Below are 23,209 nucleotides of genomic sequence, written 5' to 3' on the forward strand. Positions count from 1 at the left end.
GCTGTCCACTACACCTCCAGTTTTGGTGTCATCTGCAAACTTACTAACTGTACCTCTTATGCTCGCATCCAAATCATTTATGTAAATGAAAAAAAGTAGAGGACCCAGCACTGATCCTTGTGGCACTCCACTGGTCACAGACCTCCAGTCTGATAAACAACCCTCCATCACCACCTTTAAGCCAGTTCTGTATCCAAATGGCTAGTTCTCCCTGTATTTCGTGAGATCTAACCTTGCTGACCAGTCTCCCATGGGGAACCTTGTCGAATGCCTTACTAAAGTCCATATAGATCACATCTACCGCTCTGCACTCATCAATCCTCTTTGTTACCACTTCAAAAAACTCACTAGGAAAGCACTTCAGTAGTTCCTGTCCACAGCATCTGTTGAAATAGTTCTTAAGGTGATCAGAAGACTGCTTCTTGGATATCCTTCTCCAGAGATTGTCACTGTTTGCAGGAGGCACAGCAGCTTTACAGCAAACGCATAAGGAAAAATAAACAGGTTAACTTCTTTTACTACAGAGAATAGAGAGAGTTCCTGAGCCAGTCGAGATCAGATGACTTTTCACTTTCTTGTTCAAAGCTACTTTCTGTTCAAGTATGAATAACCAGTTTTACAGTTGTTGGCAGGCAGAGGGCCTTTAGCATTAGTCTATGGACTCCTGAGCTGTAATTAATCAGCTACTTATTGTCCGTAGAATCTCTATCCATACACATCATTGACTCCAGCTCGTCTGCACCTTCTACTACTGCTTGGACTAGCACCTGTGTAAACAATGTTTACAATGTGTGTCAGATATCTTACTTTCAATACCTTCAACTGCCCTTGGTTTTTAAAACATTTTTCCCTCATTTCAGCCCACAATCACAAATGGGGCAAAATAAAAAGGGAGTTTTTACAGCTGCACATTGACAGATTGAACCACCAAAGCCTTGGTGGGAATGATAATTTGCACTGCTCTACATCATAATTGTTGTTTAAAAAAACTACATTGATACTGATTTAAATAGTGCCTTAATTCACTATTGCTTTCATTGTCTATTGCACTGACTTTGGATTAGTCCAGACTTTAAAGTCTTCCACTTTGGTTTGTTACGCTTGTCATGTACTTGTCAACAGAAGGTCAGACTTCATACTTTAATGCTTCATAGTATAAACTTAGCAACTACAGTCACAGCTACCCCCAATGTAAGGTCTTGCATTAAAGTACACTTTGCATGATGTGATTACAAGTCTCCCTGTATGATGAAACTAAATTAATTCACTTCGTGTAATATACAGATCCATTCTGAATGTCGGAAGTTTGGAAAAGCCTACAACCTGAGGTCAGTGGCTGTGTATGGTGGAGGCAGCATGTGGGAACAAGCAAAGGCTCTTCAAGAAGGGGCAGAGATTGTCGTTTGCACACCGGTTAGTATAAAAGGTGGAAAACCTGAAGAGATTTGGTAACCAAATGTTTTCTAGTGCAGTGGATCAAAGGGGTAAATAACAGAATTGCTGCTACTGTCAAAATTAGTAAAGCTGTACAGTACAGTGTTTGTAAATTGGAATGTCAATAGCTTTTGGCAGGCAGTGACGTAGTGAAGGTGTCACTGGCTAGTAGTCTAGAATCCCAGGTAATGTTCTGGGGGCATGGGTTGGATCCCACCGTGTCAAGTGGGTGATACTTGAATTCAACAAAAATTTGGAATTAAAAACTTTTTTCTAATGTCCTTTAGGGATGGAAATCTGTCCTCACCCAGTGTGGCCTCCATGTAACTCCAGACCTACAGTCACCCACAGGCAGTGAAGAATCAGCCACATTACTGAGGGCAATAAATGCTGGCCTGGCGACTGCCCCCCACTGTGAATGAATTAAAACAGAAACAAAATGTTAACATTGAAGAGCAGCTGATTAGACCATATATTTGTGAAAATAACTTTGTAAAGTTGGCCTTAAAATCTAGATTTTAAAATTATACATTTTTCACAATTCACGAAGAAGAATGATAAATCCTAGCTTGTACTGACACCTTTCGCAAGCATAGGACATTGCAGAAGTGACTTGATATTTAATTATTATTGAACTATAATCATTGTAATATAGAGAACAAGGAAGTCAGTTTGCACATAAGCTCCTATGAACAGCAATCACTTTTTGTGATAATGATTAAGGAATAGACATTGGCTAGAGACGAGGGATAACTCCTTTTGTTCTGAATAGTACCGTCACAGTATCGTGAAATCTTTTACGTCCATTTAAGATGAGACTGTAGTTTAACGTCTCAATCAAAAGAGAGAACACCCCTTTATGACAGCATTGAAGTGTTGTCCTTGATTTTTGTGCTCAAACCCTGACTTGAACTAACGACTTCTGCTCAAAGGAAAGAGGACAGTTGGTTCTAATATAACACGATAGTTCAGTTTTTGTGCGATCTCGCATTGCAAGAAAATCGCACAGTAGCCGTGCCATTTAAACTAATGGGGTGGCAATCGCTTTATAGCCAACACAGCTAAGGAAAGTTAGCATTCTACAAATAACGGCCTTAAGTCTTCAATTCGCGGTGAAGAAACACGTGTTATAGCAGAACCGACTACTTTCAACTGAGCCATGGCTGACACTTGATTAAGTTACCTCTCTGCCCTTTTGTGTTAGATTGAGAATTATTTTTACCATTTTCTGTCAGTTTTGCAGTAGTTGTCAAATATTTCTTGCTGTGGTAATTCAGGACGGATATAAGACTTAAAAATCTGATGTTTGAATAACAGTAGCATACAATTAATTATTAAATATCTCTTGAAATTCCAATCATATTATTATTCCGAAAGTAGAAATTGCTGCAAAATTTGAACCTGGTATCCATCTGAACCACAAAACAAATTATTGGACGTTACATATTGGTTGCTCCTTCTTACTTTATCCTTTTCCCTAGGGCCGATTAATAGACCATGTGAAAAAGAAAGCCACCAATCTCCAGAGAGTGACCTATTTGGTGTTTGATGAAGCTGACAGAATGTTTGACATGGGCTTTGGTAAGAGATTAAAATGTGTAAAAAGTAAAAAAAAATGTATTTTTGGTTGACTTAGTGAAATTAACATGGTGGTCTCTTGTATCCTTACATCTTACTGAATAGGATATTCTGTAATTTTACACCAGGACACTTCTACACATAATTGAATGAATTCTTCAATGAGCCAGGAATGATGGCCTGAATGGGCTCCTTTCAGATTGTACAACCCTGTTTTAAATGCATCTTGTCAAATTGCTGATGCTTCTCCTACCATCACTGTCACAGTACTTTGGAGATACAAGTTTGCTCTAGTGAATGTTTATTTACAATATTAAAGTTATTATTTTAGATCCTTTAATCTAAGAGGGTAAGGCAGTGAATGTTGTCTACATGGACTTTTCTGAAGCATTTGACAAGGTCCCTTGTGGTGGGCTGGTCCAGAAGAATAAGCCACATGGGATCCATGTGAGTTCACAAGTTGGGTGCAAATGTGGCTTGGTCATAGAAGACAGAGGGTGGTTTTGGAGAGGTGTTTTTCTGATTGGTGACCAATGGTGTTCCGCAAGGATCTGTGTTGGGACCACTGTTGTTTGTCATATATGTAGATGATTTGAATGAAAATGTAGGTGGTCTGATTAGTAACTTTGCAGGCGATATGAAAATTCATGAAGTTGTGGATTGTGAGGATGGTTTTCAATAGACCAGTTGAAAGGTCAGATCTCATGGAGTACAGGGAGAACTAGCCATTTGACTATAGAACTGCTCAAAGGTAGAAGACACAGGGTGGTGGTGGAGGGTTTTTCAGACTGGAGGCCTGTGATCATGGAGTGCCACAAGGATCAATGCTGGCTCCACTACTTTTTGTCATTTATATAAATGATTTGGATGTGAGCACAGGAGTATAGTTAGTAAGTTTGCAGGTGACACCACAATTGGAGGTGTAGAGGACAGCGAAGAAGGTTACCTCCAATTACAACAGGATTTTGATCAGATGGGCCAATGGGCTGAGAAGTGGCAGATGGCGTTTAATTTAGATAAATGCAAAATGCTGCATTTTGGGAAAGCAAATCTTAGCAGGACTTATACACTTAATTGTAATGTCCTAGGGAGTGTTGCTGAACCAGGAGACCTTGGAGTGCAGGTTCATAGCTCCTTGAAAATAGAGTCGCAGGTAGATAAGATAGTGAAGAAGTGTTTGATATGGTCTGAGTATTGAGTATAGGAGTTGGGAGGTCACGTTGCGGTTGTACTGGACATTAGTTAGGCCACTTTTGAAATATTGCATGCAATTGTGGTCTCCTTCCTATTGGAAGGCTGTTGTGAAACTTGAAAGGGTTCAGAAAAGATTTGCAAGGATGTTGCCAGGATTGGAGGATTTGAGCTATACGGGCAAGTTGAATAGGCTGGGGTTGTTTTCCCTGGCACGTCGGAGGCTGAGGGGTGACCTAATAGAGGTTTATAAAATTATGAAGGACATGGATAGGATAAATAGACAAAGTCATTTCCCTGTGGTCGGGGAGTCCAGAGGTCATAGGTTTAGGGTGAGAGGGGAAAGATATGAAAGAGACCTAAGGGGCATTGTTTTCACACAGAGAGTGGTGCATGTAAGGAATGAGCTGCCAGAGGAAGTGGTGGACGCTGGTACAATTATAACATTTAAAAGGCATCTGGATGGATATATGAATAGGAGGGGTTTGGAGGGATATGGGCCGGGTGCTGGCAGGTGGACGAGATTAGATTGAGATATCTGGTCGGCATGGACGAGTTGGACCGTGGGGTGTGTTTCCATGCTGTACATTTGTGACTAAATGGGATGGAATTTAATCCAGAGAACTGTTAGATGATGCAACTTGGGAGGTCAAATACAAAAAGAAGGTATACAGTAAATGATAGAACTCTTAGAAGCATATACCACTTGATATACCAAGTGATCTAGGGACAAAAGTCTATAGCTCCATGAAAGGGACAACGCAAGTGATAAGATGGTAAAGAAGGCATTCATGATTTAAGGCATTATGAAAATATAAGAGTGAGTACAAAAGTTGGCAAATGGTGGTGCAAGTTTATAAAACTTTAGTAGAGTTAATTTGAAGTATCATGTGCTGTTCTGGTCACTATACTAATGGAATGGAGAGCATGCAAAATAGATTTATCAGGATGTTGCCTGGATTGGAGTGTACTAGCCATAAGGAGAGGATATTGGACAAACTTGGATTGTTTTCGCTAGAGAATTTGGGGGTGAAGGACAATCTATTAGAAATATACAAAATTTAGGTAGATAGTCAGAGACTTTTTCCCAGGGTGGAAACGTTAAATACAAGGTTGCATAGGTTTAAGATGAGAGGGGAAAAGTTCAAAGATGTGTGAGGCACATTTTTTACGCAGAGGGCAGTAGGTATTTGGGCAAGTGGTAGAAGCAGAAATGATAGCTATGTTTTAGTTTAACTTAGACAAACACGTGAACAGGCATTGAATCGAGTGATACAGACCATGTGCAGGCAGATGGTATTAGAATGGCACAATGGTTGGCACAGTCATGGAGGGCTGAGGGATTTGTTCCTGTGCTGTATTGCTCTGTGTTCTTAGAGAATATCAGGGTTTAATGTAACCTCTCTGGATAACAGCATCATGATGAATATTTTATGATATATTGTCTCATGGTAACGTCTTTATCTTTTGCAGAATATCAGGTCCGATCAATAGCAAATCATGTCCGTCCAGACAGACAGAGTAAGTGTTAATGTTTTATTTATTCTTTGTTGTGTGACAGTGTGAGTTTAGCTAAAATTTACCATTTACAGAACAACCTGTGTTATCCGAACGTGAATTATCAGAATTTCGGACTGTCAGAACAAGAACTCAAGGTCCTGTAACAACGTTATCCATTATCCGAACAAGATACTCACTGCCTGTCTCATTCAGATTAGCAAGCTTGTTCTATATAGCAGTGATTGTACTGAGGAAAATTGAGTTATTGTTCTTCAATGGCCCAGAATGCTTTGAATTGTTTCAGATTGAGGGGTGTGAACTCAAAACTAGTCCTGAGAACCTAGGTAAAACACATTAGGATGATTCATTCAGATACTAATTAGGCATCTTTCAAGAAAAAGTAGCATTTAAGAATATGTATAATTTGAGAAATGACATGTACTGAGTATAGAATGCTTGGGAAAAATCAAGTGATTGTGTATCAGTGAGTCCCAGAGCTCTCCGGTACTGGCGGTTTTCTGCAGCTTGTCTGGGCTTATTGTGAACTCATTGATAGATTGAGTTGCTTGGATTGATCAGCGATTTCATGATTGCAGCATTATGTTGTACTGGGTTGACCGAAGGTGAGCTGATGGGAGTAACATAGGCCATGTTCGTATAACCTGAAAATGGTTGCAGTAATGTAATAAACCTCATTGTTTAATCAAAAAGACACTCTATTTCAATCAGAAAGGTAACCATCCTCATCCAACTTGAAACAGTACAGTAATTATAAGTTTTATTTGTTAGATTGTGGACAGGGAAGTCTCTCATTGATTATAGGTTAAGAAAAGCAGAAAATCAAACTGAACTCACCTGTCACAAAAATGACTTCAGTCCCATATCCAAGTAGTTGACTCTTCGCTACCTTCTGAAGTGGCCTGACCAGATTGTCTTTTTTTTCATACCATGATTCAATAAGGAGGCCCAATGACACCTTTTTGGGAGTCCTAAGTTATAGGCAATAAGTGCTGACTTTAACAGCATTGCCTGCCTGCTGAGAATAAATGTTTAAAAGATGCTGCGGGATTCCAGGGCTGAGAATTTTTTTCATTTGTAGGATATGGGTATACCTGGCTGAGCCAGTATTTATTGCTGTTCAGAAGGTGCTGATGAATTCCCTCCTTTAACGGCTGCAGTTCATTTGGATTAGAAGAACCATTAGCGGGGGAGTTCCAGGATTTTGACCCAGTGACGCTGAAGGAGCAACGATATCTTTCCAAGTCATCAATATGAGTGATTTGGAGGGGAATTAGCAAGCGGGTGGTGTTCTTGTGCATCTACTGACCTTGCCTTTTTTTAGTGGTAATGAATTTGGTAGATGCTGCCAAAGGATCGTTGGTGAATTTCTGCAGTTCATCTTGTAGAGGTTGTATACTCCTGCTACTGAACATCAGTATCGAGGGAGTAGATGCTGATGAATGTGATAGCTGCTTTGTCCTGGATGGTATCAAGCTTCTTGAGTTTTGTTGAAGCTGCACTCGAACAGGCAAATGGAGGTTATTCCATCACACGCTTTGTAGGTGCTGGGAAGGCTTTTGGGAGTAGGGAGGTGAGTTGCACCATTATGACACAACTTTATGGACTGACTGCTGTGCACATCCTGAAGTTAACTTTCACCAGTTTATGTTTGGGACTTACAGTCATAGTTGTAGCTTAAGCAGTCCTTAGAATCCATTCATTTTTATTTAGTTTAGCAGTGTTTACATCTAAAGTTACCTCCTTTCAGAGTTCCAGTGTGTGATTTTTCTGGTTCCTCATAAGCTAAACACTTTCATACTTGAGGTTAAAACATATGAAACCAATGTTTCAATGATTTCACAGATATGTTACCAACATACTCTTAAATTTTGATTGTCTTACAGCTCTGTTGTTCAGTGCTACTTTCCGGAAGAAAATTGAGAGGCTGGCTCGTGACATTCTCGTTGACCCTATTCGAGTTGTGCAGGGAGACATAGGAGAGGTAATGGCCATTTTATTGTTGAACCTGGCTTGATCTTACATGTTAATATTAAACCCAATAAAGTATGAGCTATTCCCAGCTGTAATCATGGAATGTATTGAATAGGAGTCAGAGTATTTGAGTTTATATATTAAAATCTTCTGTTAACTGAGTGTCCAAGCTCTACTGCACAAATTTGAAAAGTGTGACGCTAGAAAAGCACAGCGGTCAGGCAGCATCCGAGGAGCAGGAGAGTCGACATTTCAGGTATAGGCCCTTCATCTGGAAAACCTTTCATCTGCTGCACAAAGACAGCAAAGGTGGCTTAAGTGTTTCTCCCGGGGAAACAAAAGGGGAATCAAGAGAGCTTTATCCCTGTAACTGTTTGAAATGTACCGTGACACTCATGGTCCTTCACTGAGGTCCTTCATAATTTTCTGTTTAACATTGTTTCAAAAGGAAACTATATGAACACATCAATTTCTATATCATTTGCAATCATGGCAAACTCATGCCACTTAGATCCAAGCCTAAATTATTGTTGAAAACAAATGGAATCTGGTACATAGCACTATGGAACCGCACTAGAAAAAAGCCTTCCAGTTACAAAAATATGTATTGCCTATTCCCCTTTGCTTCCTGAGGCAGCATTTTTAACGTTTATGAGATGTGAGCTTCACTGGCAATGTCAGCATTTTAACTATCATAACATTCAGCCTTTCAGCTGAATGGCTTACTAGTCCACTTCAATAAATGATTTATATTTATATAAATGATTTGGATGAGAACATAGGAGGCATAGTTCCAAAGTTTGTGGATGACACCAAAATTGGTGATAAATTGAACAGTGAAGAAGGTTATCCAAGAGTATATTGAAATCTTGATCCACTGGGCCAAGGAATACCAGATGGAGTTTAATCAGTTAAATGAGATATTGTGTTTTGGTGAGACAAACCAGAGCAGCACTTAGACAGTTAATGATAGGGCTCTGGGGAGTGTTGTTGAACAGAGAGACGTAGGGGTACAGGTACATAGTTCCTTGAAAGTGGTGTTGCAGGTAGACAGGGCGGTGAAGAAGACTTTTGGCACCCTTGCCTTCATTGGCCAGAGCATTGAGCATAGAGTTGGAACATCATGTTACAGCAATGGACGACATTGGTATGGCCACATTTGGAGTACTGTGTACAATTCCCATCGTTTTGCTATAGGAAGGATGTTATTAAACTGGAAAGGGTGCAAGAAATATTAACCAGGATGTTACTTAGACCGGAAGGTTTGATTTAATAAGGAGATGCTGGATAAGCTAGGATTATTTTTCCTAGAACTTAGGAGGCTGAGGGGTGACATTATAGAGGTTGATGAAATCATGAGGATCATTGGTAAGGTGACTAGCCAAGGTCTTTTCCACAAGGTAGGAAAGTCCAAATGGAAGGGATAAGCTTAAAGTGAGAGAGGAAAGATTTAAAAGGGACATGAGGGGAAACTTCTTCACAAAGAGGGTGGTGCATTTAAGGAACAAACTACCAGAGGAAGTGGTTGATGTAGGTACAATTACAACATTTAAAAAACATTTAAAAGGTTAAGAGGGGTCAAATTCAGGCATAATGCAATAGTTTGGTTTAGGAAACTTGGTTGATGTGAATGAGTTACCCTTTGCTGTATGACTCTTTGACTCCACTTTAAAGGTCAGCCACTTCACGGATGGTCTAGAGTCATGTGTCGGTAAGACTAGGTAAGGGTGGCAGATTCCCTTCGCTAAAGGACATCATGACAAAATCCCATCTGGTTCACCAATTGAAAGTCGTTTCAGGGTCACCATTGCTGAGCCTAACTTGTAATTCCAGAGTTTATCAATTGAATTTAAATTTTAATAACTCCTAGAGTATTTATTGGGCTTGAGGTGAGTAGTTCTAATTCTTTGCCTTAACTAGTTACGTCGAGATCACTTTGCAGATTTATTGCAGGTGCCCCATATTCTAGTGACATGTATGACATGACAGTGGAATATGGATATGTTTACAGAGAAACTCCCCTTGATGATGCACGATGGCAATGGCCTTATAGTATTTCTGCTGGATTGGTAATTCAGAGATCCAGTTAATGTGCGAGGGATTCAAGTTTGAATCCTACCACAGCAGATAGTGGAATTTGAACTCAGTTAAAGTCTGGGATTGAAAGTCTAATGATGACAATAAAGCCGTTGTCGATTGTCGTAAAAACATATTTGGTTCACAAGTGTCCTTTGTGACTCCAGATCAATAGCAGCGTGGTTAACTCTTAACTGCCCTCTGAAATAGCCTAGTAGGACACTTAGATATATTGGCCTCTAAAAACACTCAAAAGGAGAATGAAATCAGACACAATATCTGGCATCACCTAAGACACCAGTAACGATAATGACATCTCAGCCTTTTAAACCCTGCAAAGTCCTCCTTGATAACCTGTTAAAGACCGTGTCAAAATTGCATGAATGATTTATTGTGACTTGCATTTTACAGTAAAATGCAGTGAAAAGCTTCAACAGTTGCCACAATCCGGTGCCATTTTGAATAATTAAAGAAGGAAAAGAATAAAAGGTATAGTTGAAAGAGAATCCTGAGCCAGTTCAAGAGCTGCTACCCCATCTCCACTGCCTTGCCATCCCCTCCAACGTAGGAATTGCCACTTTTATGTGCCATCTCTTCACCGCTGGGCCTACGTCATCGATGCTGGGTCCCATGCTGAACCCACACTCAGCCTCCCTCCCCCACCCCCCTCAAACCAGGAGACCTGGCTCCAGGCATACCACACTGCAGCTGCTGCCCTGCCAAGAGCCCCCGCCCTGGGCCTGCGGCAACCAGCAGTCCCTGACTCTAATTGCCAGACCAGGCCAGCGCTGCCAAGTCGCCAAGAGTCTGCCTCAGCCACCCTCCTCTGAGATGTCTCCTTGACTGCTCTGTAGTTTTGAAAAGTCTGCTGCCACCACTGCCTCCGATCAATGGAAGAGCTTTGACGCCACCGGCCTCGTACGTCCGGAGGATGCCGCTGCTGCTGCCACCACCGCCTCCAGTCACCATGCAGAACTGCGTCCACTGCTGCCTCAGAGTTGTCTCACAAACCATGCATTGTCCAAGACAGCACCAGCCTTGATAAACCCAACAGAGCTGGTGGTGCAGTGCAATAAATTCTGGAGGGAGTTGCCTTAGAAGTCATCAAAATTGTCTCCAACATAACTGGACCACTGCCAGGTGGTGAGGGAACCATCAAGAAGGAGAAACATATTTGAGCCCATCCTCTGTCTGTTGCAGATGCATCTGTTCATGACAATATTGGTAAAAATGACCAGTGCACAGTCTTTGTGGAGAGAAACATCTTCATATTGAGGATATTTTTATAATGTACACACAACACAATTCCACAAGCAACAGTGCAGATCTAAACTCTATAAACTTGACATGTCTAGTCATGAATGATGGTGTATAGTTAAACCAATTGGTGGAGGAGGAGGCTTCATAAATATCCTTTCCTTAGTTATGGGGAAGCCCAGCATATCAATACAAAAGATGGGGCTAAAACATTTGCAGAAATCCTAATCCAGAAATACCCAATAAGAGGCTTCCTCCAACGATCCCCAGCATCATAGATGCCAGTCATCAGCCAATTTCAAGGGTCACTCCTTACCTTGTTGAAGCCTTCATTCAAGCATAGATAAAGGCTGATTTCCAGAGGTGAGAGTGACTGCTCTTGACATCAAGGTTGTATTTAACCAAGTGTGGCATCAAGGAACTCCTAACAAAACCTGAGTGAATGGGAATCAAGGGGAAAATTCTGCACAGGTTGGAGTCATGCCTGGCATATAGGAAGATGGTAGTGTTGTTGGAGATCAGTTATCTCAGGTCAGGACATCACTGCAGGAGCTTCTTAGGGTAATGTGCTAGAACTAATCAACTTTAGCTGCTTCATCAACGACCTTCCTTCTGTTGTAAGATCAGAAATGTGGATATTTGCTGATTGTGCAACACCATTTTAGATACTAAGCAGTAATTGTTCGAATGCAGCAATTCCTGGACAGTATCCAAATTTGGGATGACTAATAGCAAGTAACATTTGAGCCACAAATTACCAGACAGTGATCATCTCCAATAAGTGAGAATCTAACTATCGCACGTTGACATTCAGTGGCATCCCTGCGTGGTACCCTCCATGATCAGCATCCTGGTGGTTACCATTGACAAGAATCTGAACTGGAATAACACAAATACTGTGGCCACACGAGCAAGTCAGAGGCTTGAAATTCTCCAGCGTGTGACTCATCCCCCAACACTCCATCTGCAGTGTCCTTCATCTACAAGGCACAAGTCAGGAGTGTAATGAAATAATCCCCTCTTGCCAGGTTGAGTGCAGCTCCAACAACACTCCAGAAGCTTGATACCATCTAGGACAAAGCAGCCTGTTGATTTTCACCACATCCAAAAACATTCAGTCCCCCTACTCTGATGTTCAGTAGCGCAGTGTGCATTCTCTACATGATGTATTGCAGAAATTCACCCAGGCTCTTTAGACACCTCCTTCTACATCTACTGCCAATTGCATCTAAAAGGGCAAAGGCAGAAGATACATGTGACTACTGTCATCTGCATGTTCCCCCGCAAGCACTCACTATGCTGACTTGGAAATATACCACTATGCCTTCAGTGTCAGTGGGTCAAAGTCCTAGATTGTGTTCGCCCCTTGGAGCCACTGTCAGTGATGTCACTGATGACTGCAGGTATCCTAAACATGGTGGTGGTTGGGGGAGTGGATGGGGAGGGAAGGAGGGAATAATAAGTCAGAGGTCATGGTACATGTTGGTACAAATGGTATAGGCAGAATAACGGATGAGGCTTTGTATCAAGAATTCAGAAATCTAGGCCATTGATAGGCTGTTAAATGAGTACTTCACTTCTGTCTTAATTTGGGAGGAGGAGTGTGCAGGGTCAGAATTTGAGAGGGATTGAGAGGTTCTTGATCAGGTTGACATAAGGAATAAAGTGGTGCCAGAGGTTTTAGAACATAGAACAGTACAGCACAGTGTAGACCCTTTGGCTCATGATGTTGTGCTGAGCATTTATCTTAATCTAAGGTCAACCTAACCTGCACATGCCTCCATTACTTCCATCCATGTGCTTAAATGTCCCTAACGTCTTTGACTGCTAGCTCCACTGGCAGTGCATTCCCCGCACCCACCACTCTCTGCGTAAAGAAACTACCTCTGACATCTCCCTGATACTTTCCTCCAATTGCCTTAAAATTATGACCCCTCGTGACAGCCATTTCTGTCTTGGGGGAAAAGTCTCTGGCTATCTACTCTACTTTTGCCTCTCATTACCTTGTACATCTCTATCAATTCACCTCTGTTCTTTCTCCTCTCCAGTGTGAAATGCCCTAGCTCACTCAATTCTCTTCATAAGACATGCCCTCCAATCCGGGCCTAGCTCACTCAATTCTCTTCATAAGACATGCCCTCCAATCCGGGCAGCATCTTAGTAAATTTCCTCTGCACCCTCTCTAAAGCATCTACATCCTTTGTCTACTGAAGCGAACAGAACTGGACACAATATTCCAAGTGTGGTCTAACCAGGGTTTTATAGAGCTGCAGCAAAACCTCGCGGCTATTAATCTCAGTCCCCATGTTAATGAAAGCCTTCTTAACAACCTATCAACTTGGGTGGCAACTTTTGGCAAGCTTAAAAATGGACAAACCTCCAGATCCAGATGAATTTTGTCCTGCTACTTTGGGAGATGAGAGACAAACTGACATGAGCTCTGACCCAAATTTTACCCTCTACAGTCACAGGATGTGCTAGAGGACAGCAATATGGTATTTTCAAAAAGGGTGGCAGGGATAAATCAGGGAATTACAAACCAGTGAGTCTAACATCAGTAGTAGAGAAACTATTGGAGAAAATTCTGAAGGAGAGAATTAATCTCCACTTGGAGCGGCAACGTTTGATTCAGGATAGTCAGCACGGCTTTCTCACTGGAAGGTCATGTCTTATAAATTTGCCTTTCTTTCAAGCCAGCGGTCAAATGTGCAGCTAAAGGTCGTGCAGTTAATGTATTTCACATTGATTTCAGCAAAGCCTTTAGTAAGGTCCCATATGAAAGACTGATAAAGCAAGAGATCTAGGGTATCTTGGATCCAAAATTGGCTTAGTGACAGGAGACAGACAGTGGTTATAGAAGGCTGTTTGAGTTACTGAAGTCTAGTGTCAAGTTAGACCACACTTGGAATATTGTGTCCAGTTCTGGTCGCTTCATTATACAAAGGATGTAGATGCTTTAGAGAGGGTACAGAGAAAATTTACCAGGATGCTGTCTGGATTGGAGGGCATGTCTTATGAAGAGAGGTTGAGTGAGCTAGGGCATTTCACACTGGAGAGAAGAAAGAACAGAGGTGAATTGATAGAGATATACAAGGTAACGAGAGGCAAAAGTAGAGTAGACAGCAGTAGTGGGTTCCTTATTGTTTGTGATATACATCTGTAAATAGTACAGTGAGAATGTGGGGTGGGGTGGTGGTGGCGGTGGTGTGGAAGCTGGGAGAAATGTTGCAGATCACCTTAAGGTTGGTCATGTGGTTAACACTGAGGAAAAAGGTCTTGGGTCACAGGAAGATATTGATAGATTGGTCATTTGGCCAGATCAGTGGCAAATGGAACTTAACCCTGTGAGGTATTGCATTTTGGAAGCAGTAACAAGACAAGGGAGTATTCAATGAATGCAGGGCACTCGGATATTCAGAAGAACAAAGGATCTTGCAGTGCTTGTCCACAGATATCTAAAGGAGGCAGGACATGTTAATGACGTAGTTTTGAAGGCATATGGGGCACTTGCCTAAATCAGTTGTGTCATAGATTATAAGAGCAGGGAATTGGAGCTGTGCAAAGCTTTGGTTAGGCCACAGTGGGAGCAGAGTGTGTACTTCTGGAAGCTACAAAATAGGAAGGATGTGATTGTATTGGAGGGGGTGCATAGAAGATTCCCCAGGATGTTGCTTGGGTTGGAGCATTTGAGCTAGGAAGAAAGGCTGGTTCAGCTTGGGTTGTTTTCTGTAGAGCAGAGAAGACTGAGGAGGGATCTTATTGAGGTGTATAAGATTATGAGGGGCATTGGCAGGGTGGATTTAAAGCAGCTGTTTGTAGTTGAAGGGTCACTAATGAGGGGCATAATTTTAAAGTGAAAGACCAGAGGTTTACAAGGGATTTGAAGCAACATTTTTAACCTGGAGAGTGATGTTGATCTGGAAAGATAATAGAGGTGGGAAACATCACAACCTTTCAAGAAAAAAATATGTTTGGACACTTGAAATGTCATAACATTTAAGGCTTTTGTAATGGGCTGGAAAGTGGGATTAGTGTGGATAGATTGGTACATACTTGATAGACCAAAAGGCCTTTTCTGTGCCGAAGGCTCTATGACTCTTCACTTTGCAAAAGACGCTCTTATGAGGAGAGATTTGCAAAGTTAGAGTTTTCTAAGGCAATAGCAATATGATTATTATAACCGTGGTACGACAGCACACAAGAAACAACATTCTAACCTTATTTGCTGATGTAGCAAAACATGGTAAAAATATGAAATTAAAGGCTCTTTACCTGAGTGGTGGAGCAAATATAACAGTATGGAATAATTGATGGCATAATTTTTTAACTAAATATGAATATGATAGCCACTTCAGAGACAGGGTTACATGTGGTCAAGACTAAGGTTTGCAGATTTAAGAGAAATTTCTGAAGGACAGTAAGGAGGGAAAGGAAATAGATTAGATCTGTTGGCAAAGGTGTTCGAAATAATCTTGGTTCAGAAGATCAAGAAGTTGAATAATTTTTGGGGATGAAAAATAACAAAGGAACAAAGTCAATGGTGAGTAGTTTTATAGTGCTCCTTACAGTAGTTATGCCTTTGGACAAAGTATAAATCAAGGAATATTGGGAGTTTATATGAAAGTTGCTGGAAGAATACTGGATGATCATATTGGTTTAATTAATCAAAGTAGCAAAGCTAGTATTTAAGATGGGTACACAATGTGTTTCTCAGGAGGAGGATGATACAAAGAATCCACAAAGCGATATAGTTAGATTAAGTGAGTGGATAAAATTTTATTTATGGAGTAAAGATGTGAGGAAAAATGAGTGGTTGTCCTTTTTGGCAAGAAGACTCAAATTATTTGTATTCATTATTTAGTATATTTATATACAATTACTGCAGAAAGGATATCCTTGTACATGATTCACAAAAAGTTAGCATGAAAGTACAGCAAGTAATTAAGAAGGTTTGTGGAATGTTCGCCTTTATTGCAAAAGGTGTAGTGAGTGTAATGCGATCAGCCAGATGGACCTAATAAAGTATGAGTTCCCTGATTGGGGCTGTTCACCTGGCCCAGTAAGGGAGCCCTGGCTGATCGGTATAAGCAATAATGTCGGAGGTTCTGTTTACTCTAAGAGCTACCTCTAAGGATGCCAGACCAGTGTCAGCTAATATGCACGTATAAGTAAAGGGTGACTTTCTGACTGGATACCAGCCTCTGTAGAATTATTTCGTGGGCGGCACGGTGGCACAGTGGTTAGCACTGCTGCCTCACAGCGCCAGAGACCCGGGTTCAATTCCCCCGCCTACTCTGTGAGGAGTTTGCATTCTTCCCGTGTCTGCGTGGGTTTGCTCCGGTGTCCTCCCACAATCCAAAAATGTGCAGGTTAGATGAATTGGCCATGCTAAATTGCCCGTAGTGTTAGGTGAAGGGGTAAAGGTAGGGGAATGTGTCTGGGTGGGTTCCGCTTCGGCAAGTCGGTGTGGACTTGTTGGGCCGAAGGGCCTGTTTCCACACTGTAAGTAATCTAATCTAATCTATTTCAAGCAGGCTGGAGTGTGGAGCAGTCAATTTTTCATAGCATTCATTGATGATCCTTTTCTATGATGGGATATAATTGTATTGGAAGCAAATTGAAAGAGGTTCACTAGGCTGGAACATGAGAAGTAGGAATTAGGCTTATTAAAAAAAAGTTTCAGCAGGTTTGGTCATGCTCATTGAAGTTTGAAGAATGAGGAAGCATGCAAGATTTTGAGGGCCTTAACAGAAAGTTGTTAAGAATTCTGCCTTGTATTGAAGAAGCTAAAGCTAGGGATACAGTTTCTAAATAAGGGACCGTCTATTAAAAATTTAGACGAGGAGGATTTTGTTTTCTCAGAGGATTATTCATCTTTAGAAGTTTCTAAGATCATTGGTGGTTTGACCATTGTCTACTTTGGCCTTGAATGCATTCAGATTTTTGATCTGCAAGGGAGTTAAGGTTATGAATGCAGGCTGGTAAATGGAATTGAAACTACATTCCAAACAGCCATGGCCAAACAAGCTTCAGAGGCTGAATGGCCTACTCTTACTCCTATCATTTTTTTTTTAATGATCTTCCCCTGAACATATTTTAGAAATTCCTCCCAGTTCTTACATTTTATTCTAATTTTATCCCCGTTGATATAGACTAACATGTACCCTCATATCACCACTGTAGTTCTTACTTACCTCTGTGATTGAGTCTGGGTGGGATGCTATTTGGAGAGTCAGATTTGTTGGGCCAAATGGCCTGCTTCCACACTGCAGTGATGCTATGAAAAGGAAGTATTGAGAATAGGAGTTGGGAGGTCATGTTGCAGCTGTATTGGACATTGTTTAGGCCACTTTTGGAATATTGTGTGCAATTCTGGTCTCCCTCCTATCTGAAGGATGTTGTGAAACTTTAAAGAGTTAAGAAAAGATTTCCAAGGATGATGCCCGAGTTGGAGGGTTTGAGGTGGGCCTGTTTTCCCTGGAGTGTTGGAGGCTGAGGGGTGACTTTATTTTATAAACCTGTATAATGAGGGGCATGGACAGGGTAAATAGACAAACTCTTTTCCCTGGGGAAGAGAGAGTTCTGAACTAGAGGGCATAGGTTTAGGGTGAGAGGGAAAAAATTATTAAAGGGACCAAAGGATCGATTTTTCACGCAGAGTATGGTGTATGTATGGAACGGGCTGCCAGAGGAAGTGGTGGAGGTTGGTACAATCACAACATTCAAAAGACATCTGGATAGGTATATGAATACAAAGGGTTTAGAGGGATATGGGACTAGATTAATTTACGATATCGGGTTGGCACGGACGAGTTAGACCAAGGTCTGTTTCTATGCTGTACATCTGTATGACTCTTAACGGCGTGTTGGGGTTTTGAGATGTACAAATTGAAATCCAAATGAACAGGAAGGCATATGCCTGGCTTCTGTCAGATCAATCTTTAACCTCGGATGTTTAATTGTAATTGGCAATACAACCTATTTCCACATGGCTATTCGTGCTTGTCTCTCATCAACCTTATATTCATTCTGATTTAGGCCAACGAGGATATTACTCAGATCGTGGAGATTCTTGTAGCTGGTCCTGACAAGTGGAACTGGCTCACGAGGCGGCTGGTAGAGTTGTCATCGAGAGGAAGTGTTCTGATTTTTGTGACCAAGAAAGCTAATAGTGAAGAGCTTGCTGCCAATTTAAATCAGGAGGGATACACTGTTGGGCTGTTACATGGTGACATGGATCAGAGCGAAAGAAACAAAGTAATTTCTGACTTCAAGAAGAAGACAATTCCTGTTCTTGTGGCTACAGATGTAGCAGGTGAGTGTTTCCCTACCCAAGAGGGATTAATTGTCGCCATTTGTCAAAATTACCATTTCAGATGTTTTCTGCCATGCCTACCCAGTGCTTTGCAAGTGGAACGACAAAATGCATACTGCAACATTGGGGCTTTTACTTACACTTGTAAATGAATCACTGCAATTTTCATCATTTATGGGCCGCTCAGTGGTTAGCACTGCTCCCTCACAGCATCAGGGACCAGGATTCGATTCCATCCTCAGGTGACTGTCACTGTGGAGTTTGCATGTTTTCCCAGTATCTGCGTGAGTTTCATCTGGGTGCTCCAGTTTCATCCCATAGTCCTAAAATGTGCAGATTAAGTAAATTGACTGTGCTAAATTGCATCCCATAGTGTCCAGGAATGTGCAGGCTAGGTGGATCAGACATGGGAGTGCAGGGTTACATCAATAGGGTAGTGGGGGTGAATCTAGGTGGGATGCTGTTCAGAGGGTCACTGTGGACTCAATGGGCCGAATGGCCTGTTTCCACATTGTAGATATTCTATGATTATAGTCAGTGTGTTAGTCTCATGCAATTTATTGATTGTACAAGCAGGATTGTTAATTCAACTAATAGTTCCTGGCCCTAAATAAATTGTAAAATAGCCAAACAATTTCCTACATTTGAAAATAAGTGTTCTAGTTTCTTCAGCACTTGGTTATTATTCCTTCAATGAAATCTGTCTAAAGTTCCATTACTAACTTGCATGGAAAGAGCACAACTTGATCTCCTTGAACACTATGATTTTTTTCATCTTGCAATTATTGTTTGTAAAGGAACAGGAGTGTCAGTAGTAGCAGCTGCAAAGCAGCTTGAACTCCACTGAAGTTTGACTTGGGTAACCCTGGTAAACAATTAATGATAAAAAAAACTAAAAATAAAATGAAAACAAAGTGTTAGAGAAACATCTGACAGCAAATGTGGAAAGCTAAACAATTACTAATTTGAGTCCAATCTTATACTGCTTCACAACTTCAAACTAGGACTCCCTGGAGCCTGCTCTGCCATTTGGTATGATTGTGACTAATCTCATCTTGACCTCGACTTTACTTCCTTGCTCGCTGTCCGTAACCTTTCAACCCATTACCAATTGAAAACCTGTTTATTTCCTCCTTAAATTTACTCAACATCCCAGCATTCACCGTACTCTGGAGTAGTGAATTCCCCAGATTCACGATCCTTTGAGAGAAATAATTTCTACTCATTGCTGTTTTAAATCTACTGTCCCTTATCCTAAAACGATGACCTCTCATTCTACTTTGCCCCATGTGAGGAAACATCCTTTCCACGTGTATTTTTTTCAGTCCCCTTTATCATCTTTGGTCCGCATGGTTAGCACTGCTGCCTCACAGCGCCAGGGACCTGGATTCAGTTCCAGCTTTGAATGAATGTCTCTGTGGGGCTTGCATGTTTTCCCTGTGTCTGTGTGGGTTCCTACCGGGTGCTTTGGTTTCCTCCCACAGTCCAGAGATGTGCAACTTAAGTGAATTGGCCAAGCTAAATTGTCAAGGGATGTGGAGGTCAGTGGCTTAACCAGGTAAATGTGCGGTTATGGGGGTAGGATAGGGCTCTGGGTTGGATACTGATAGGAGGGTGGGTCGATGGGCCAAATGGCCTCTTTCTGCCTTGTAGGAATTCTATGATCTCCTATATCTCAATTAGAGCAGAAGAGAGCTGGAAAACTGATGGGTATTATGCTCCTGTTAAAGGGCAGAGGAACAAGTGGAACTGAAGGAAAGGTTACACAAAAGTTAGTGTGATGTGGAGGTGCCAGTGTTCAACTGGGGTGGACAAAAGTCAAGTCACATGACATCAGGTTATTGTCCAACAGATTTAGTCCAATGAATCATAAGCTTTCGGAGCACTGCTCTTCCGTCAAGTAAAGTGAGAGTGTTTAGAGACCAAGGGTTCTATCAAACAAAAGAAAAAGGAGTTTTAATGATTATAAAGAGACTAAGCACAAATAACTGATGCCAATCCTATGCCTGGAGCAAAATGCAGAGTTAACTTTTCAGTTTTTTTATCATACCCGTTGTACATTACAGCATTTTCTGCTTTTGTGTCACATTTTCAGCATCCACAGTACTTTGCTGTTTTTTAAAAAAATGCTTCAATTAGCTGTCCTTGAAGTGCTTAGCTGGATTGTCGTAATGGAATTAGTTGGAAAGACAGCTTAATGAGCTGAGAACAACTCACTGAATATCTTTTTCTCCAAGGTGTGATTACCATCTCGTTGACTCTCGTGTTTTATAGTCTACTAATTGAACTAAATTGTAAAAATGTGTTAAATGTTCATTCACGGCAGTATCTCAGGTTAATATTATGTGAATCTGCTGTGACAAATAGCTCTGGTCTTTCCACAGCACTGAGCTAGTTCCAGTCAGACGTCAGTTACTATTATCTTAAACTACAAAACATTATCTCATTCACATAAAATCATAGAATTATGTCAGACAGAAGTATTTCAAATACCTCTATAAAATGTTCTCTTAACCTTCTTAAAAAAAACCAATATCACTCAAATGCTTCATTTCTGATGCCATTCTAGTAAATCAGAGATGTACTAAGTCGAAGGCCTTGAAATCCTTCAAAAGTACAGTGCTTATAGTTACACACATTGCTCCAGCTAAAGCCTAACCAGTGTCACATTAGAGCTTAGAATAAACTACTTGCTTTTGTACTCTTGGTTCTCTATTGATTTTGCCTCCCCGCATCCTTACATAATTACCACAGCATATTTGTTTAAATTGCATCAATTTAACAGTGTCCACCTGAGATCTGTTCCTTTTCCCCTTACTGTTTACTACGTTTCCAAGTTTTGTATCATAAGAATGTAAAAAATAAGAGCAGTAGAAGGTCAATCAGTCCCTTAAACCTGCTTTGACATTTAGTGAGATCATCTAGGAGAAAGTGAGGACTGCAGGTGCTGGAGATCAAAGTCAAAGAGTGTAGTGCTGGAAAAGCACGGCAGGTTAGGCAGCATCTGAGGAGCAGGAGAGTCAACGTTTCGAGCACAAGCTCTCCATCAGGAATGAGGGTTCTCCCAAGAGAGCTGAGAGATAAATGGAAGGGGTTTTGGGGGGGGGGGGGAAGAATGTTGGGGGAAGGTCAGAGAGGAGGGTGGAGCAGATAGGTGGGAAATAAGATAGTCAGGTAAGACAGTTCAAGAGGGTTGTGCTGGGTTGAAAGGTTGGATCGGGGATAAGATGAAGGGAGGGGAAATGAGAAAACTGGTGAAATCCCCATTGATCCTGTGTGGTTGGAGGGTCCCAAGGCAGAAGATGAGGAGTTCTTCCTCCAGGTGTCAGGTGGCTAGAGGTTGGCAGTGGAGGTGGCCAAGGACTTGCATGTCCTTGTCAGAGTGAGAGGGGGAGTTAAAGTGTTCGGCCACAGGGCAGTGTGGTTGTTTAGTGCCTGTGTCCCAGACTTGTTCTCTGAATTTGGAGATGCCGGTGTTGGACTGGGGTGTACAAAGTTAAAAATCACACTGCACCAGGTTATAGTCCAACAGGTTTAGTTGGAAGCACACTAGCTTTCGGAGCACCAAAAGCTAATGTGCTTCCAACTAAACCTGTTAGACTATAACCTGGTGTTGTGTGATTTTTAACTTTGTTCTCTGAAACTTTCTACCAGTTGGCGTCCTGTCTCCCCAATGTAGAGGAGACCATACCGAGAGCAATGGACACAGTAGATGACGTGTGAAAGTACATGTAAATCTCTGTCAAATGTGGAAGGATGCTTTGGGGCCTTGGACAGAGGTGAAGGGGAAGATGTGGGCGCAGGTTTTGCACTTCTTGCGGTGAGAGGGGAAGGTGTCAGGAGTAGAGGGTGAATTGATGGGGCTGCATGGACCTAACAGGGAGTCACAAAGGAATGGTCTTTACAGAACATAGATAGGGTTGGGGAGGGAAGTATATCCCTGGTGATTGGGCCTGTTTGTAGTTGGCGGAAATGGTATTGGGTGATCAGTTGTATCTGGAGGTCACCAACTCAGCACCGCCCTCTTGAACTGTCCTACCTGTCCATCTTCCTTCCCACCTACCCGCTCCACCCTCCTCTCCAACCTATCCCCTTCACCCCCACCTTCATCTACCTATCGCATTCCCAGCTACCTCCCCATCCCACACCTCTCCCATTTATCTTTCAGCCCCCTTGGACTACCCCCTCGTTCCTGATGAAGATCCTATGCTCAAAATGCCAACTCTCCTGCTCCTCGGAGAAACTGCCTGACTGGCTGTGCTTTTCCAGCACCACACTCTTCAGTTTAGTGAGATCTTGGCTGATGTTCAAACTTGTCACTGTTTTGCTATTCTATTGCCATACCCCGTATGGTTGTAATGTGAAGAAATCTACCCATCTCAGTCTTGAACATGCTCAACAACTGAGCCTCCCCAGCCCCCTGGATGAAGCATTCCAAAAACTGAACACCCTGATTAGTCCTAAATGGCCTACCTCTTATTCTGAAACCTCGCCCGCAACTGTAGATCCCCGTTTCCACACCCCCTCCCCACCCCCACACACAACTGACCGTCTCCAGTCATGGGAAAATGTGCTCTTGCATCTTTCATCCATCCTGTTGAGCCATGTAAGAATTTCTCATTTTTGAATGAGATCACCTCATTCTTCTAAATTCGAGAGACTAAAGGTCCAGTCTGTTTTATGTTTCCTCATTGGACAACCTCTACATCAAGGGAATGAATTGAGTCACCGTTTGTTGCACTCCCTCTCTTGGCAAGTATGCCTTTCCCTAAGGAAGGAGGCCAAAACCTCTCTCAGTACTCCTGGTGAGCTCTCACTAAGGCTTTATATGATTGCAAAAAGATATCCTCACCCTCTATACATATA

At 41.8% G+C, this 23,209-nt stretch overlaps 1 protein-coding gene across 2 annotated transcripts in view; it reads left to right on the forward strand.

The window, feature by feature from the left end:
• ddx42 (DEAD (Asp-Glu-Ala-Asp) box helicase 42) overlaps positions 1-23,209 on the forward strand; it is a 79,019-nt gene that overhangs the window by 40,208 nt on the left and 15,602 nt on the right. For both annotated transcript variants that reach the window (XM_043675348.1, XM_043675349.1), the window contains 5 exons: positions 1,285-1,413; positions 2,916-3,015; positions 5,677-5,724; positions 7,608-7,705; positions 18,067-18,343. In XM_043675348.1, coding sequence (XP_043531283.1) covers positions 1,285-1,413; positions 2,916-3,015; positions 5,677-5,724; positions 7,608-7,705; positions 18,067-18,343 — 652 coding nt within the window. The remainder of the gene's footprint in view (positions 1-1,284; positions 1,414-2,915; positions 3,016-5,676; positions 5,725-7,607; positions 7,706-18,066; positions 18,344-23,209) is intronic.

Source organism: Chiloscyllium plagiosum, chromosome 33 (assembly GCF_004010195.1).
Source record: "Chiloscyllium plagiosum isolate BGI_BamShark_2017 chromosome 33, ASM401019v2, whole genome shotgun sequence".
NCBI lineage: Eukaryota > Metazoa > Chordata > Chondrichthyes > Orectolobiformes > Hemiscylliidae > Chiloscyllium > Chiloscyllium plagiosum.